The 19,577-nt window shown below is 41.8% G+C and overlaps 1 protein-coding gene across 3 annotated transcripts in view; it reads right to left on the bottom strand.

The window, feature by feature from the left end:
• Nucleotides 1-19,577, bottom strand: part of LOC125985892 (partitioning defective 3 homolog) — a 125,460-nt gene that overhangs the window by 71,411 nt on the left and 34,472 nt on the right. For all 3 annotated transcript variants that reach the window (XM_049749132.2, XM_049749130.2, XM_049749131.2), the window contains exons 3-9: nucleotides 17,833-18,007; nucleotides 10,927-11,111; nucleotides 10,233-10,370; nucleotides 4,115-4,215; nucleotides 3,552-3,635; nucleotides 1,387-1,512; nucleotides 240-437 (exon numbers count right to left, since the gene is read on the bottom strand). In XM_049749132.2, coding sequence (XP_049605089.1) covers nucleotides 240-437; nucleotides 1,387-1,512; nucleotides 3,552-3,635; nucleotides 4,115-4,215; nucleotides 10,233-10,370; nucleotides 10,927-11,111; nucleotides 17,833-18,007 — 1,007 coding nt within the window. The remainder of the gene's footprint in view (nucleotides 1-239; nucleotides 438-1,386; nucleotides 1,513-3,551; nucleotides 3,636-4,114; nucleotides 4,216-10,232; nucleotides 10,371-10,926; nucleotides 11,112-17,832; nucleotides 18,008-19,577) is intronic.

Below are 19,577 nucleotides of genomic sequence, written 5' to 3'. Positions count from 1 at the left end.
AGCCGACAGTGCGCCTTATAATCAGGTGCGCCTTATATATGGACCAATATTGAGCCACTACAGCAGGCGTGTCCAAAGTCCGGCCCGCGGGCCAAATGGATACATCTTATACATGGACAAAGTTTTAAAATGGGCCATTCATTGAAGGTGTGCCTTATAATCCGGTGTGCCTTATAGTGCGGAAAATACGGTAGTATCTGACATAGTATTTCAGTAAAATACACAACTGTGACACGTACCTAGAGGTTCGCCCGCCGACAAGGCTGCTCCTGTCACCCGAATGTAGAGAGGCTTGGCTGAAGCGGACTCTGCTAGAATGAGGCGAGCTGAGTTCACTCTTGGCCGTCAGTATCTCGTACTGCTTTTTCATGGCGGCTGGGACCACATGAAAAAGGATGGCGGAGGAAGCCATGGCCTGCCTGAAAATGTTCTGAGCTCTGGGGTTGGTGCGGTGGACAAAAAACGAAGGGAATACCACATGTGGACAGAAATGCATTTGTTAGAACAAGATAAGAGAGACAAGTAGAATATGATGTATTAGAGCTCTGAAGATAGAAACTGATGAGGGAAGAAGTACTGTGTGGTAAGAGGAGATAAGGGGAGTTGGGCTAAGCCTGGACCAGTATCTAGGGTTCAGTCCAGGGGTCACCAACCTTTACTTACTAAAATTTTCTGTATAATGTACACATAAAAACACAAGTATCCAAAAAAAACATGTTAATTCTTATTCCCAGGCACAAAAATAGCTTAGTCTGGTTGGCCAGTGGCACTTAGCATATAGATAGGCTGGTCAGGAGCAAGTGCATCAATGGGGGGGGGGATTGGTGTGTTGCAAGTCTACATCACACACAATAGCAGGAATATCATAGCGGGTCTCTCTCAATGTCATTGCTAAAATGACTCCACCACAGCAGGGCAGCCCTTCATTCAAACACAGATGCAAATGTCCCTCCCATTTTTATTCATATGGAAATTTCAAAATACCACCACAACATGAATGATGACTGAGTGGGCAAGAGTGTCTATATATGCTCGTGTTGACATCACACACGTGCAATGCAATCAGCCTCCACCTCGGCTTGATTGAATGACAAATTACCCCATCGATACATCATTCTGTCAGATTAAGTGTATCCAAATATTTACTCGAGCAAAACAATCAGCTGAGATCACGTTAAGATCCTGTTAAATTGTTACCCTACACAATCAAGGGAGGGGAACCCGAGAGCTGTGCAAGGAGGGGGGGGGGTGAGTTTACCTTCTTCACTTTAGTGAGGTGTACAATTACAATCATACACAACCTGATGCGAATGTGAAGTGTGTTTGGGAGTGACGAGAATCGGGAAACAGTTTTTCAAAGTCAGTGACACCAAAAATATCGCTTACTGTTCGAAGCGGAGATTCCGTATATCGCCTTGGTTTATTCTGACGATGCAATCGTTCTCCTGGAAGAGATGTTCCTGCTCTGCTTTGCCGCCACGCTCCAGGCGCTTGACTAGCAAGCCTTGGGTCCTGGAAAAAAAAATCGTAGATCAGATCATGGAGACGCATAATGTGGAAAATGTATTTTAGAAGAAGCACAGTAGGAATAATAATCAAAAATAAATTTCTTATTATGTTTTTTTACCCTGGGCGAAATCAGCATGGGAGGAAAAAATGTATCACATTACAAATCCCACACAGTATCTAATTTTGCACTTACAAAACATTTGTAAACGATATCAAGATTTCTCTTTTTGCTGACTAATTTGCCGAGCCTGTATCGTTGCGACGCCCACACTGTCTGCAGGCCTAGCCGAATAACAGGGCAGCTTTTCGCGAGGCAATCGGAACCCAAAAAAAGAGATAATCTCGTGGCTTGTAGGAGAACAGTGAATTTTGCCATCACTGGAGTTTAAGCCGAGAGACGCTGATGCTGTAATAAATACCTAAGCGCTCCCCATGCCAGTGCCATTTCAGCAATCCATACTAAAAGGCTACCTCTAGTTTTGCATTCCTCTTCCACATAAATACACAAGTGAGCTAAATTTAATAAATAAGAAAAAATGAAGAAAGAAGTGAAAACAGATATCTAAATTCATTTTTTTAATATATTTTTTTTTGTTTAATTCAATATTGATATTGGAATAGGAATTTTCTTCATCTGTGGTCCCTTCTCAAGGTTTCTCATTTTCCCCTTTTAGTTTTTTTTTTAGTTTTTCCTTGCCCTTTTGGGAGCTTAAGATCAGGGGATGTTTTGAGAATAATTGTCAATTTTTATCTATTTGAAGCCCTTTGAAACTGCTTGTGATTTAGGGCTATACAAATAAACTTAACTTGACTTGACTTGACTTAAGCTTCCACTGGACTCATAAACAGCCACTTGTTCAAAACGTGACCCTGATTAATGTCAAGGGCAGATTTTCAGACCTCTTTAGCATTTCATCCAAACAAAACATTGCCCTAATTGCCTTTATAATATGGTTATCCACATTCACATGGCAGACTCATCTCATCCCCACGATGGGGGTAAACAGTTACATTAAATCCAAATGAAGCCTCAGAAGAAGTCCTATGGTCTTCCCCCGCTGTTTGATACCACATTGTCAGGTCATCTTAACTGCGTTGAACACAAGAGTAATTGTGGTCGCCTCGGAAGCCGACATGATTGCGCCTCATCTCAATAAATGTTGGCAGCTTGAAAACAATGTTGCCTCCATGCAGATTACATCATTGGACAATTCTAATGACTTGCAGAAAGAGAGGCGACTTTGATCATTGATCAGTATTCCAATAGCGGAAAGACTCATTTGTTTTTAATAAAATGATTTGAAGGTCATCAAACGTCTCGTGACATGAATATATAATGTGTTTTTTTTTGTTCCTCTCATGCAGGAGGTTTCAAGGTGTCACAGGTTTTGAGGACACCAATGATAATCGATCAAACCTAAATATAGTTTCCCAACACTTGCTTACGTGCAGCGATGGGATTAGCGGCACGGGCGGAATACCATGTATCCAATCTTCCTGATAGCCACGCCCCTTCTACTTCAAATGTCATCCCACTTCATCTCCTTGCTCTGTCTTTCCAACTCATTCCGTGGAGCTGAGTAGTCACATTCACCTTGATGCTGCCTTGGCGAGCAGCGTGGATTAGTGTTATAGGCAAGCTTTTAGTTTGATTACATTTGGCTGCGTCCGCCGTCCTTTATGTTGTTGTTTTTTTTTTGCTGGAATAACTATGAACTTGGATACACAGCGTGTCCTGTCAGTGTCACTATGTATTGGTGGGAAAGAAAGAAATCAAATAAATAAGGCAAAAGAAAGCTGATTCACCTTCAAGCCTCAGCAGATATTATTGTGATTGAGGACAAAGGTTAGCATAGAAAAGAAACATAACAAGCCTTTAAAAAGTGTGCAGTCAAGAGTAAAATGACTTGAATCTATTCTGTTTCCCAATGGGAGAGCTCTAAATTGTTGGAAAAGAAATGTCTTTTGGCAGAGAAATGTAACGTTTAAAGTAATTGTATATAGTCTGAGTGACGTAGAGTAATTCAAAACCCTTTTTGTACCTGACGTCTTGTGAACTGAATGGCACCACGTGGATCCCCAGAGGCCCTCCTTTATTGGACACTTCAACTGGCTTGAGCATGGCTCTGCAAAATGATGGATTGGGAGGGCGGGTATGGAGAGAGACATGCATGAAATAAAAAAAAAAAAAACACATAAATTACGTGATTATAGAAATGTGGGCATGGTCAACATGACTGGTTGATGAAATTTATGAGAGGCAGAGATTAGCTGTTGGTGCAAAGTCATCCATTACAAAAGTCACCCCGGTGAAACTCGGGGTTGCCGATGGCTTCGAATGGAGACTCCATTTAAGTGATTAAGATCAAATTGGAGTTAGAAACGAAAACAGACTAATTGAAAAATGTGCAAATCACGAGGCGCTATGGGTGGGGGGGTTAATTTGTGCAGATAAAGACAAATGAACACGTGCAGCCTTTCTCGTCATTCTCTTGTGGTTAAATTTTGTTTTCAAAATGAGTAATTTTATAAATGCACATTTGTCTTTTGAATTGTGACCTTTAAAATAATAAGAAATACAGCAAACAATATGGCGGTCACTCACTCTAAACTTAACACTGGTGAATGGTCCAACGCGGAATCGGCTCTTCCCACCGGCTCGAACCTTTCATTTCTCTGCTCATGAGTTCGTCTCGCCTCTTCCTCCTTTCAAAAAAAAAAGAATTAATCATTTTAATAAAATGCCCTTGTGACAAAAGCAAAGCAAACGAAAATGCTCCCGTACTTTGTATTCTGTCATTGCTGCTAGTGTTTTTATCTGTACAGGCTTTTAAATCAATTACCTGCTGGAACGAGTAAGAGCCTCTATAGCAGGAAACTTTCACAAGGGAAAACATTTAATAACACCGAGAATAATTGCAGTTGATTATCTGTGATTCTGGCAAACTACGGCGAGGTTAATCAACAAGAGATAAGCGTGTGTGTATTTGTCGGCGTTCAAACCAGGTCGTAGCGTGTCCTCGTGACCCGAGGCAGAAGGTGACCGTCACCTTCTATCAAATGCCAACCTGTGTTTATTGTGCGTCTTTGCTGAGCACTGAGTGACAGCCTAAATATACATTCACCTCTTCTCTCCTTCAACTCTCCATCACCCCTGTCTTTCTTTGTCTCCGTGTTACTCGGAATATCTCCTTTCCATAGCCTCGATTTCCCCTTGAGTGCTTTTAGCACCCCGTTGGTGCCATGGTAACCAGCCGAGTGGGGAAAACAACAAGGCTTTTCGGATTCCAATAGCACTCAGTCCGGGCTTGCTCTTTTGCCCTTCTTGCTTGTCCTTAATAAACCTCCATCCTAACTTGCCCGGCAACCTCTTTTATCCAATAAAGTAGGGAGGGGTTAGGAATCAATTCTGGACCCCTATAAAATCCAGCGCATTGGGAAAAGGAAGTAGAATGTGAGGGTCAAGGCTTCATTGAGGAAGGGTGTGAGAAAGGCAAGAGAGATGGAGTGAATTAGACAAAGCCGCAAAGTGCAAAGTCTTGTTGCCTTCAAATTGGCTGGCAGGTGAGAAAGCTGAGATGAGGAAGAGATGGTAGCAGCTGTCTGGTCTGGATGGAGAAGCACTCACTTGCATGGATAATAAAATCCACCGCTTGGGGGATGGTACAAAGAGCGTGTTGAGGAGCTGTCAACCCCCCCCCCCCAAAAGCTTGTGCACAAAAGGAAACCCACTGTAAGTGCCTACGTGTGTGTGTGTGTCCGTGTGTGTGCCATTAGCCATGGCCAAGTACAACATGTCGCTGTTAGGGGAGCCGGGGAGGAAGACGGCTCCCTCCTGAGCCCGTCTTTGGCATCAACGGCTTAACAAGGGAAGGGTGAAAGGTCAGGAAGAATGGTGGGTTTCTGACCACCCACCCCCCCTTAAGGGCTAAAGTCCTCATGCGTGTACGTGTGTGACAGCTTCATGTGTTGAACGAGGGCCTCACTGTCAGACTATTCCGTTCATTTATAATGACCAGTCTGTGCCAAACTGAACAATGGAGGCCAAAGAGCAGGATGTTGAAATGTCTTGAAATGAACAATGGCTGTTTTCACTTCATGTAAAACTGCAGGAAGTGAGCAATTTACGTAAAGCACTGACGTGTTGAAATACGTACAAAGACGCACCTCCATCTCGATAGGACGGCTTTTAAAAATATCACCGTAATTTCCGGACTATAAACCGCACCGGACTATAAGCCGCACCAGCTAAAGTTCTGGGAAAAAAAATCCATAAATACGCCGCGCCGCCATTTAAGCCTCAGGGTTCAAAGTAACCTTCTGAATAAAATGCATTAAAAGTTCACATTCATTACAACTTGTTTTTGGTGAGCAAAATGTCAGAAGAATTGAATTTAAATGCTGATTGATTGGGTTTTAATACAATGCAGATGGTCCAAACAGCGGCACTGCTTTGGGTAATCTCTGAGTCACATGGCAGAGTATGAAAAAGGGTTTAGAGCCCTTTGACGCAGGTCACCTAGCGTGCATTCCTACTAAAGCTCATAATAGTCACAAGCAACACAGCCAGAATAAGCAGCAGCCATAGTAGAGTTTCAAAATAGTATTTTTGTTGTTGTTTTTTTTACTTCAAGATACCGCACAACAGTGGTCCACAGCCTTTTTACGAGTGTATAAAAGTGATCACAAAAATCACGACAAAAATCTTATATAAGCCGCACCTGACTATAAGCCGCAGGGTTCAAAATTTTGGAAAAAAGTCGCGGCTTATAGTCCGGAAATTACGGTAGTTTTACTGTGACTGTGAAATGACAATAAACAAATGAATTTTCTGTTTAATATTTCTGATGTGGAAGAAAAGGTGCGCTATCATCTTGTATCTTGTCATTAAAGCTGAATTATCCTCCAAAGTGGCCTTCATGATTGAGTTAGGAGATGATTGCTGCACCCAATGACAAAGTCCCACCCTTTTCCTTAACCCTTCCTTTACTGCCGGCTTGTCGGACCACACCGCCATTAAAACAAGCTATAAGTCACTGCTAAGTAAGATTATGAGACACTAAGTTCTATTGATGAGGGCCAAAAGAAAGCCTTTTTACAGGGATGAGCAAAGAGGGAACCTGATCAGTGGATGAAAGGGTCATAATGACCAATTTACCCAGAACACAAGTTCCTAAATAGAATTTACTGGCTGTCAAGAGGATTTCCACCATTTCCTTGAATTATTTTGATTTTTTTTAGTTGATGGCCCTTTCAGTGAGCAGGGATTGGCTGCTGTTGAAATAAAATGTTCCGAAATGTTCACCTTATCGTTATTGTGACAAAAGCCGGTTGACATTGGGCGCCTGATTCTCACTTTGTACGCGAGCACAATGAAAGAGAGGCAAATTATAATACGAAAAGTGAGTCACGTTAATAAGATGAGTGATTGCGTGTCCTCGCTTTAACAATTTGCGATATCCTTCAACTTATTCACCCTTTTTTCATTTCGTATTGATTGAGCTCGGCAATATTAAATCTTAACCCGCACATTCGGAATTCAATGCAATACTTTTCGAAAAAAATTTTGCTAAGGCAATGTTTGGAACACAGAATTTCTTTTTTTTTCCTGGTCATATCACATGTTTGGGCAGGCATTGCATGATTTGAAAATGATTATGTACGAATTGGGGAAATAAATCAGCGCCATCTGCTGGTTCTAGTAGTTTATTTTCCTGGGAATTTTCAGCATTACTCTTTTTATATGACATCACCAGACATTTGCTTTATGCACTTCAGTCCAATTAACTACGCTGATCACAACAGGAACATTAATTATGTGACAACATGGCTAAGGGTGATAATGTTTGTGTCGCAACCTGAAGGTTATGATTTCAAACCTGAGCCTGCGTGACCCTGTCACAGCATCCTAAAGCAATATACCAACCCCCCCCCAGTGTTTAAACCCAACATGGAAGCTTTGTTTGTGTAGTCGGAGACTCAAAGCTACAGTATATCAAATTAGCTTTATGCCTTAGCTACTCCCCCTCTGCAACCTCAACCAAATTAAAATCTGTCTGCATTTGATGTGGAAAGTGCGTCTGGCTTGTAAATGTTCTGACGAGGATTTACTTCAGGCAAATTACGGAGACAGACAGGTTCCTAATGCAGTTAAGCTAATGAAATCAGAGATGTGAGGCTACATTTGTCCACATCAGGGAGCAGAAGAGTGGCATGTAGATGGGAGGGAAGGTTAAAAGACAGACAGGAACATTTGTGAAAAGGAGAGTTCTTTTTTCCAATGGGATCATTTCTTCTTTTTTTTTTTTATATATCAGGTCTGGACTGATCTATCAATGACTGGTTATCCGTGCCTTTGCCTACTGTATTGTTAAATGGCACCATAATGCAATTAGGCCGGCTAATTATGAGCGCTTAAATCAATCACCGGGTCAATAACAGAACCCTAAGCAGGCAGAGTGACCAAGACTTTTCACAAACCTCATCAATAACATGCCACAAAAACCTCAACCGGTTATCATCACCGCTTTTTTTTTTTTTTTTTTTGTCCAGAGCGAGCCTCACATTTAAAAGAGAATAAAAGAGAAGCGAATCAAACAGAATGAGAGTCCTTTGCTTTTCAAATAGCTCTTCGCATCAGTATAAAAGCAAGATTTAGCCTTTCTGATGTATGAAAGAAAACTTCAAAAGGCATATTATGCTCGGAGACACCTGACTGAGGTGACGGAGAGGTGATGTGAAGACGTAATCCTATGGCGGTGAGGATGTTGGAAGCGGATGGACTCGTCTGAATCCCGAGTCTTTACCAGTGCATTAAAAAAGGGCTCGGTGGTGCTTCTCGGAGATTAATCATCATTTTGAGCTTATTAAGAGGGAGGACAGTCTGCTTTCCACTGCTTAGAACGTTGAATCCATCTTTTTATGCTGTGAAGGTCAGTGAGCGTCAGTGAATCAGTGATGTTAATTTCAATGAGGCTGCAGATATGAAACGCGGTTACATTTTTTTTTTTTCTTCAGTGAATGAGAATCACACATGACTACGCCGGCAAATTGCCGACTGAATGTTACATCAACAAGTCATTATGCCAACACTGAAGCAAAACATTGACTATACAAAACCGCATTTAATCCCAAAGTGACATTTTTTGACATCGACCTCAATACTACAACATTAGGAGTTGATGAACGAGGGCGAGAGAATCAAACATGTTGAATTATTGAGACGAAAGTAAAACGATGGTCCACATTTCAGCGGGTGATTACGGGGCTCTATTCGGCAGATCAATATTTGCTGTCTTATTTGAGTAGGTGGAAGAAAAGGTGCTCAAGGTGGGAGATGCTGGCGATTCGGTTTTAATTGGAATCGGAGACTCTCCGAGCCGTTTCGGTTTTTTTCGAGAGATGCGTTTGGAAAATGAAAAGCCTGTGACGGATTTATAATGAACAAATCCTTCCTATAGGTAACAAGAGTCATAGTAAGTGACTAATAAGGTTTCAATCTATTCCTCTCAGCGGCTTGAGTCACTCGAAACTTTCTTTCTATCCACTCTACTGTGAAAAAAGCACCTCATTTCTGCCCATTGGCATCCAACTGTGACCACTTTTTGTACTGCAGGCGATGCAAATGAAATGTGCCTTTTAGGTGGCGATGGCGAGGAGGCACTCGCATCTCATGTTTCTCCTCGCCTTTGTCAAGTGGATGTTTATTGGCGGCCGGGGCCTTATTATATTTCGATGGCAACTTAAAAGCATTTACCCCCTAATGGGACCAATAAAAAAGTGAGGACTGGACCGCTCTGTGTTGAAGTGGATTTGAAAGCAAATACAAAAAAGGTGAAAATAGACACGAAAAGGCACAAACTGCTATAAACTTGGACTCCACTAAAAACTGAATGAATAATAAACCCCAGGAATGATTTGACCAGATTGTATTTTCAGATGAGCCCTTGTTCACTGCTGTCCATGCTGGTTTGGATCCAGGTCGGCACGGCAGTTTTATTCCCTGAAGTCATTATTGTCTGCAGCTAAGGTGCCCGGTCTCGCAATGATTTGTGGGTAATGAGCTGGCACCGCCCTGTTCAATTATTCTCATTGAGAAAGTGATTTCTCACTCCACGGGGCAAATCAGAGAAGCCGAACGCATGAACTCTAATCAAGAATTAGTGCGTTAACCGGCAGCAGCGCGGGGAGGATTCTGCAACCGGCGTGGCGTGGAAATCAAAACAAAAGGGTACAGAAAGTGGATTGTCTTGCATTCAAAGATGCAAAACAAAAACTTGAGGTGATGTGAAGAAAGTCAACAGATTCCAATTTGGTTGGTTGCCAACAAATTTTTGAAACTGTAAAAAAACATCGTCTGGCTTGAAGATGAATAGAGAGATTTTTTTTTTGCATTCAGCATTTGGCTTGTTTCTCTAGTGCTTTTTTTTTTAAGGTAAAGGAAGTTATCTGTCAAAAAAAAAAATATCTGTCAAAAAAAAAGCTACTCCTCCAGAGGTCAGAGCAGGTTTCTGTGGTAAGGACAAGGCGAGGCTGTCAAGTCATTACACAAGCTTCCCCCCTGAGGTCATTTCTATTCTGCCTACAGCTCTCTGTCACTTTTGATAACTTTCAAATGGAACACTTTCCTACCCAACCCCAACAGATGGAGCTGGAAGACACAATTACACAGCGCAGACAGAACACCAAAGTGTGAAACGAGGAGACCAAGCAAGTCCACGTACCTGTTCTTGTCGATCAAGCCAATGGTCCACCATTGGGTGGTTTGCACTTAGGGAGGATCTGGTCATCTCTCTTTGAAACTGAGCGCTGCGGCCACTTGCATCTCGTGGAAGACTCCGATAAGCATGGCCTCCCCTGCCCTTGAAAGGAAAATTCAAATTATTAGAATTGTTTACAAAGTTGAGGCTTTGTTGCAGTCTCAAGCACATCTAGAGTCAATCCGACACAGACCAGAAAGGACACTTTCCCGACCAAATAAAAGGCTTAATAGCCTTTCCCCCTCTCTTCACTCGGAAGTGTTACGGCTCTGACAACTGGAGTGTCTTTAAAAAGGATTATCAGACGATACGGCAAGACACACTAATCGCGTGGAGGCTTGCCGTGTCACGTCCCGTGGACTGAATTGTTGTCTCAGGTTGAAAGTGAAGGGTCCTTTGTGCCATGCGTGGCCATTTTGATTAAGTTAATTGGCCTTCTTGTTTTGTAAACATGTTGCTGTTGTTTTTTATGTGAAACTTTCTAAGTAGATGCGAGAAAAAAAACTTCCGGATGCAAATTTGTTTCATCAAATAATTATAAAGAAACAAAAATAGAATCACTGGTTTTAATTGAATTGTGTCGAGTTAAATGCAAAATGACTTTAGGGATGCAGTGATTTTTAAAAGTCAGAAAAAACATCCAGCTTTGGATGCTTACCTTTCGTTCGAGGCTGTTGGTGCCAGTGTTGGTGTTTGGCTTGTGGTTATACTTTTGGAAGCCAGCAGTCGTGGACCAGCGAATCGGGTCCTTCCTGGATGGTTCTTCTTTACCAAGCAAGATTTCTCCAGCTGGAAGTCCAACCAGGGAAGGATCGCTACTGCGACGGACGTGGAGAGGCATGTCTTGTTCGGGGAACAGAAAAAAATAATGAAAATGAGGGTGGAAAAAAAAAACAGCTTGGCATAAGACAAAGCAATTTCCACCTCTGAATTATTGGATTGTTTCACACATGAGGTAGGTGGCGAGATCATACGTCAAAAGTAGCAGCGAGCGTAGTTTTCACACTCAATAACTGGTGTAATAAAACATTTTATCTAGATCTGAGACTTTGCCGAGGTGAGAATCATTAGGAAGCTCCCAAAAGGCCAGATGGATTTGTTTTTTATCGTTCAAGCTGCCTGAGCAATATATACCATAATTATGCAAATAGTTTGGTAACCAGCTGTCATCAATCACCGGATCAGTGCGGTGAGCATATGCCGCTGCTAAGCTTCCATCTGATACGCGGCAAACAATCTTAGTAGTAGGAGTGAGGCGGATTAATCTCATCTTACGCTGTTATGGTGTGGAAAGTGTGCATGTTTGATACCGTGACAAGATTTGGGAGATTTTAAAGACACAGGAAGTCAGTGGCTGGAATTTTTGTGGCTGCCTTCAGTATGATGAGGTCGCAAAATTGCCAAATGGTGCTTGTTACCAAAGACGTAATAATAATAATAATAATAATAATAATAATATTTTATAATTCGTTATTGCATTAGGGTATGACTTATTTCCACAGAAAAGAAAATGGAAGCTGAATAGTAAAAAAAAAATCTTTATGATGGCAATAGTTGGACCCTGAAGGTCATTTTTCCACCGACTGCCATTGTCCTTGATCCCATTTAATCAAATGTATTAATCCATCCCAGTGACATTTTTCCCCCCCCCAAACATAATAAATCTTGATAACATATGAAGGAAATGATGTTAGTCCATTGATTTAATCACTGGACTTCCTTGCTAGCGATTTGGCTTGTTTGTCTCATCTATTTTTGTTCCCTCAATATGTCCGATCCATTTTGATGTATGTCGAATGCCTTCACGTACAAGGGCGCTGACTAATGTTTTATGTCCTGATCGGACCGTAGGGACCCAAAGTGCGTTAAGGAATGTGCTGATATCCGAACAGGGCAGCTGTTTGAGTCACACAACATTAAACATTTGTCCCCGGACTGCTAATGTTGGTGACTTGTTTCACTACATTGAATACATGTCACAGGAGTTTAAACAAGCAACTACCCCCAAAAAAACATGACGGGAGGGGATGTTACCTTGATTTAGTCTGATTTTTTATCAATCTGGAAAAATCTCATTTGCATATTATTGTACTGGTCATGGAAAGAATTAAACATCACTAAGACAGATAAGATCTTTTTTGCGGGTTTTCTTATTAAGAAGATTACCTTCATTTCCACTTCTAACATTTACCACCATTTAATTTGTGATGGGAGACTGGGAGGCTTTGGTCCCATGTTTAATAATCAGACACATTCCAACTGAGTCACCCATCGATCCAGACGATGAAGAGTCATCCGGAAGGCTGGGGGGTGGTGACAAGCTAATAAAATGTGGCCTGATCCAGGAATTATAGCCAGGGCACAAGATCCACACACAATTTACCACAGGGGCGGGTCAGACTCTAAAGGGCTATCACCTCTTATTGGTTTGACCTTTACTATTTTCTCCTACCTTGTTTGGAGGAGACACACACACTTATCCCAAACTGACCATTAAATGCAGCAAAAATTTCTTTTAAATTTACAAGACAATCCCTTTTTTTGTTTATTGGATTATGAATTTCTTCATTTCTATGTTTATTTCTCTAGTGGCCTTTTTTGTCCTGGCATGCTCTCAGTCCATGAGTTCACTTTTTCGACTAATACGAATAAAAATACCAGACGACTGCAGCTTCATGAAATCTCTAAATGCTATCTTTTTTTTTTTTTTCCCCCTTTGGCTTACTTTGAATACATCAAGTCTGTGCCAGTTCAATACCTGAATAAATTATGGCTGTGAGCCATTTTAAGTCTCCCTCTCCAACCATTGGCTACATATTGATGTCCCCTGTGTGAAGCGAGGGAGGATTTCCACTGAATACATACTGACCCGAATCATCCACATGGGTACAAAAGGTTTCATTTTAGGTGAGAGCGCGAGGGTTGGAAGAGGCCTGGACTGTGACAATGTGACAATTGAAATGGAATATGTTTAAAAGGGAAAAAAATATGTATTTATATTTTATTATCGTATGGCAAAAAAAACAATGTGGGTTTGCCTTATTAATATCTTTGACGTCTACGATAGTCAATGGCATTGATTGAGTTTATCAACCTGTGTTGAAGGGTGGTTATCTTCACAGACATTTTTTTTTTCTAGACACCAGCATGGTGTATAAAAAATGTCCAGTTTGATGGCCTTAGGATCTTATCTCATCTCCCATCTCTGCTTGTGATGGCCTCAAACTGTGACCTTCGGTGTTTGCTCCGACATTTTGCAGCCGAGTGTGCTCCAGTCGGAATAAAAATCAGCCCCTATAGAGTAGATGCCGTGTTTCTCGGTCCTCTTTTGGTGCATTGCGAGTAAAGTTGGAGAATTAAGATATCAGAGTTTTGCAAAAAAAATAACAACAAACTCTCTGTGCATAATTATCTTGCTTCTGGCCGCTTCTGTTTTCCACTATGCCAAATTCAATTTTCTAAATGAATCCAACCAGAGAAAAAATAAAATAGGTCAACAAGACCTTGCTGTAGAAATATGAAAGCGAAGAAACCCTTGCAAAAATTCCACCCATGTTCAAAAATGTTCTCTCTGAAGAATCTGAGCACGCACACACACACACGCACACGCTCAGGCATACACACACTAGAAATAATTGAAAAAAAATTACTCACACCAGGTTGTTTCGTCACGCTGACATCAAAGTCCGGTCAGCATTTTATTCTTCATACTTTTGATTCTTGTCGCTTGAGACATTTTATTGCTCTGAACTCCCCAAAGGGAGCATGACGGATGTGTGTGTCCAATCTACAAGTTGTCCTACACACACATCCACTTGCACACACATTTTTATGCAGGGATTTTTCATTTTAACAGTTTACACAAAATATCTGGTAATACCCAGAGTGTGAAGAACATTGCATAACATTGCAAACTTTCCTTTTTTTTTTCCCAATTCACAACTAAAACATGGCTCCGAAACGTGTCATTTTTCTTTCATTATAATCAAAGACATTGAGAAACTTAAGATTTCCATTGGTGACCAAAAGATTAACTGCTGTAACTTTCCCTGCAACTTTGCAAAATGTTGCAGAAACCCGATAAATCGAGCGGAGTTTGCGAACATGTTTTACCGTGATCAAAGTTCTGATTGTAGCCCGAAAAAAAAAAAAAAAAAAAAGAAAACTAAAAATGTCCCTGTGAGTGGGAAGATAGGAATGCAGCAGGAAGGGACGGACGGTCCCAGTTCTTTGTGCAAGGTTTGATAAATAAAAAAAATAAAAAAACAAGACGATGAAAAGAAGCAGGATGTGAGACTTAAAAGTAGATGCAGCCAAAGATGATTCATATCTCTGTTCTATGATTGCAGGCGGTTTACGGAAAGCTGAGGTTGACTATTGAAATGCAATTAATCAAAAGACAGATAAGTTGAAGCAGTCATCAAAAGAAAGAATGTTTTAAATATGATCCAGATATGTAGGTCTTGTTTTTGGACCACTTTGATTTATCGCTAGTTAGCAGCGGCTAATGCTAATATGGAATAAAGTTGTCACTGATTCCATATTATGTGAATAAGCCATCTTTGTGTTTTAATGTGCATGGCTGAAAAAAAAAAAAAAAAGCCTACACCATCATGTGCTCTATCTTCATAAGTGACCTCTCACACAATGGAACAGGTCAGTGCAGGAATAACAGAAGGATGAGGGCGCCTCTCACATAAGGGACTAATGAGGCAGGAGGCTTGCTCGGAGGTCCGCAGGGATGAAGAGCCAGGAGACAAAGAGATGCTAAATGCCCAAAATGGCTTTGTGGATTTATCGTGACGGTAGTGGGCGGGAATGCCCTTGGCTCGTCGTGACCTTCTTTTCACATGTCATGTAAATGAACCCCGGGAGCTCACTTTGGGAATGATTTGTGATCCTGTAGGTCTTGTGGTTGTCAAATCCAGTCGTGAAAATCTGAATCTGAAAATATCCTAACAAATAACCATGAAGGTCTCCCGTTGGGCTTATTTACTTAAGTAAAAGCCAATATTTTAGATCATGAGGGCCCACTAATCCATCTTTGTAATGTCCTTCTACAAAGTGTCGGACATGACACCCGATTCGGAGCAACAAATAAAAAGTCTTGCTTCCCATGCTCCCTAGGTTAACGCCCCTCGTCGTTGACGTCTCGATGTCACAAATCGTTATGTTTCTCATTCAGGCTCTTATTTGAGCGTTGACACAAACGCTCAACAGAACCGGCCTCGGCGAAGGAAGTAATAAAAAAGTCCAAAAACTCGTTCTCACCCACACACACATAGCGCAGCATGATTCAGCTGTTTGGCTATGCCTTTATTGAGAGCCTTGCAGGAGCAATAACAGGCACACGGTATTGGTAACACAATCCCAACAGTGCTGAGTGGGGCCTTTTGCCACTTCAAACACTTCACACTTCATTTCCAAAACACTCCCTTCACCATTTAACACTGCTAGCCATTTTCAATAATTAGCTATAATAGGGCGGGGATGAGACGACAGTACGAGTGTTTTTATGACCGATAGGAGCGTGGACTGAACACCCACTCGTTAGCGGTTTAAAAATCCAGCCAGGGGGACTGCGTTCTTGCTCCCCCAACAGGACTGAAGATGATTTATTGTGCAAACAGTCATAGGCCGTGTGCTCCATAAGGTAGAAGATGCGGCTCAGGGGGTCTGAGGAGTTTAAAAGTGTTGTCATGCAGACATCCTCGCCGCCAGTTTCTCATCGTGCCTGTACTAGAACCTCATATAACTCACATCGATGCCTACCATCCAAGTTTTACCGATTTGCCTGGCATCAAAACCCGAAGAATGTACCGCATGATCAGCTTATTGGTAGAGTGAGAGATTGAGGAGGTGGTTCTGGACCGAGGGAACAGATTAAGCAAGCAGATGACAGAGATGGGTATCTGCGGCTGCTATCAGACCGAGCAGCATGTGGTTCCAAAAAAGCTAAACCTGGTCGTTTATCTATAATGGGCAATCAGTGCCTTTGGAAGTCACCCAAAACCTGGTGGGAGAGGCTCAGACAGAGCTACATCATGATCTTAAAAAAACATTGAAATAGCAACTTTTAAAATCGGCTTATAGTAAATCACCGCAAGGTTCTGCAAATGTGTCGTTAGCTGAATTGTTAATGACTTTTATTTGGCCTTGGCTGGTGGCATCCAGATTCTTTAGTCGCAGTTCACCAAACCAAATGGGATTAGATTAAGGTCATCCTCTTCAAAAGGCACCTGATACAAACACTCATTATGGACGAACACAGACACACAGCCAATCTATTTAATGACCACCCGCCATCCTTGTCAGGGTCACCCAAGCTACTGAATTTCTGCAACTAGCAAATTTTCCGCATGGTAGCAAGTGTCAATGTTTGGATATAATTTGCAAAAATAACTTGGAAATATTGTTTTGACCTCATATTTCCTTTGTATGCTGTGAAGAAGTTGTAGCCTGCCTGGAAAATATGCAGTGAGCAATGAAGGTGACATAACAGCGAGGGAGAAACACAATTGAAAGTGAAAATCCACAATTCTGAATCCTAAAAGCTTGAAGTCAAAGTCAGACCTGCACAGTACATTTACCGTATTTACCGGACTATAAGGTGCACTGGACTATCAGACGCACCATTAATGCATCATGTCAGATTTTTAATCCAAATCAAACCATTCTCCATTTTTTATTTCAACTTTAGACGCAACAAATTACTTTATAATCACAAAATAATGATCCATAGTCTTTTTGATTTATGATTCATAGTCTTCAGCAGGCCACTTATGATTGAGTTCATGACACAATGCTTCGGGCCAGTTTAAATTTAAGAATTTGGTCCATATATAAGGCGCACCGGACTATAAGGCGCACTGTCGGCTTTTGAGAAAAGTTTCGGTTTTTAGGTGCGCCTTATAGTCCGGAAAATACGGTACATGTCTGAAAATAAACCCCAAGAGTTTGAGAGTTGTCAATGGGCAGGATCAATCATTCTGACTGAAAAGTTCACTGAGTCTTTCAGTCCTTGCCTTGATGTAAATTTCTGGTCATGGATGAGTTTTGAAGTTTTAAGACAGCAGTGCATCCGCCTGCTGGTTCCACTTCACGCATCGTCGCCACGCGTGCATGAGCAATCTCAGAGTTGACGTCTTGAGGTGGCATTTTAGGGCTTACGTGCATGTCCGCCTTTGTTGGACATGTGCGCTGAAATTTACGCATGACTCAACACCGCGACTGTCTCACTTCCTTTTCTTTGTCTCGTTTCGGCTTGTCGGTCGGAGTCAGCGCATTGGCATTCCTGATATGCACTTTGCCGTTTTGATAGACACTTGGCTCCACATTGTACACCTGCGGAATGTCAAGTCTAACAATTGACTCGCCGTTCCTCCCAAGTTTCATTTTGTTTTTTAACTTAGTCTTTGCAGAAAGAACCATTTTCACTTTGTTATGAACTGACATCCATTCTGACAGCCGCACCGATTCAAAATCAGATTTCTTCATTTTTACCCCCCAACAACTACATCACAGAATTTCAAATGGCTAATTATGCTTTTTAATTCGGACTCACTTGATCTCAAAGCAGACGGAGTGACCTCAATCTCGCTGTTGGCTTGGTAGGGCTGGAAGGCCGATGTCGATCTCAGCTCGCCAGCGAACGGCTCGGGACTCTGAGTGCCTGTCGAGCTGGCGCTTGTCCCGTCACCTCCATTGTGAGGATCTTGCTCTTCATATACAGCCACCAACTGATGAGAGAAAGGAGGTGTTTCTTTGATGAAAAACAAAAGCACACCATTGACGTGACAATACTTGTGTGCGCGTGCGAGACACCTGTGAAACTATAATTAGCAACAATGGCTCATGCTGTCTTTCCACAATTAAAGCAGGCTTCATATTTCCTCCCCGAGCTGCTTTGCTCTACGCATACCAATATTTGTCGACTATCATCGAATCACCCTCTCCACAATAATCACGTTCTACTATTTCCATCTCTTCTAAATTGCATTTCAATGGTCGTGAGGGTTAGGGTTAGGGTTAGGGTTAGGGTTAGGGTTAGGGTGTACTTGTCAGACGAATACCCCAAAGTTTATATTTGTTCAAATCTAACAGTATAAAACTTTCCCGGAGTGTTCCGAGCAATAGATGTTAGACTGAAAATAGGAATTGGGGTGTTGAGGGGGTGCGAAAAGGGGGTGGTAGTCTTAATCAGACTACAGAATAGCAATCAGCAACCCCTCTATGATAATGATGACAGGGACAGCTGTGTGAAGATGTTTCAAGCGCCAAACACAAAAGAGAGAGAGACAGTAAGAGCGAGATGCCCCCAGAGGTATTTTCACTGTCCAAAATGAATGTGATGAGCCAATGAATAATTAGTGACAAAGTAATCAGGCCTCTCATTCATACGTTCCTGGGAGTATTTAGCAACTCAATGAGTTCTCTGCCTGCCAGCTGTCCATTTAAAGACACAATGAAGACTGTTGATAGTGTGGTGGCAAACTTCACTTCTTTTATGCATTTTAAATGTGTTGACTTTTCCATCATGAAATGCGCTCAGACAAAATGTAACATTTTTAATAAATCTTTCCTGGTATCGGAGAAAAGGACACTGGTGGCCAGAGGGGAAAACTGAAACTCTCATGATGAAAGTCTCGCGGAACTGTTTTCCCTTTCTTTGAAAATTGGTCACAGACGCTCTTAAAATTACATAATTTCACATTTCGTTTATGCATTTAAGTTTTTCTCTGCTAAAATGGATTATTGTTTTTTTTTTTCCGAAGGAGGCAAACATTTTGTGCGACACAAATGGAAGCAGCGTGGCTAATTGTCAAGAAGCATAACAGCAGCAGCGCTAAGGGACACTTTGAAACAACCGCGATGAAATTCAAAAGTGCATGAAAGTAGTATGATGTTGCACATTACTCCTCCAAACTCCAAAAATGTCACGAGCCATGTCGCAACCCCGATGCAAACAAATTTGAGTCCACCGTCAAAACTCGCCCCTATCTACCCGGAGGATAGTTCGAGTGCAACAAATTTGTGGGAGATGATAAAGGTCAAGGGCTAAGATGACGCAAAACACGGGGAGGCATTTTCTGCAGTCGACAGGGGATACTCGAGCAATTCCAATTCTATCAGAGTGAGAGCAGGAAGATGGGAAAAAATAATGTCAGGGATGCCTTTCATGTTGCAGTGTTTGATCTGCTTCCCAAAGAAGGGGCAAGCATGAGATGGATGGAAAGCAACTAAGGACGAGACGCCGAGCTGTTTTGACAACCTCCGGCTCCCTTGCGTCCTTCTCTTGCCGCGCTAGCT

The sequence above is a fragment of the Syngnathus scovelli genome, chromosome 18 (assembly GCF_024217435.2).
Source record: "Syngnathus scovelli strain Florida chromosome 18, RoL_Ssco_1.2, whole genome shotgun sequence".
In the NCBI taxonomy this organism is placed as follows: domain Eukaryota; kingdom Metazoa; phylum Chordata; class Actinopteri; order Syngnathiformes; family Syngnathidae; genus Syngnathus; species Syngnathus scovelli.
This window is presented reverse-complemented; position numbering and strand designations above follow the sequence as displayed.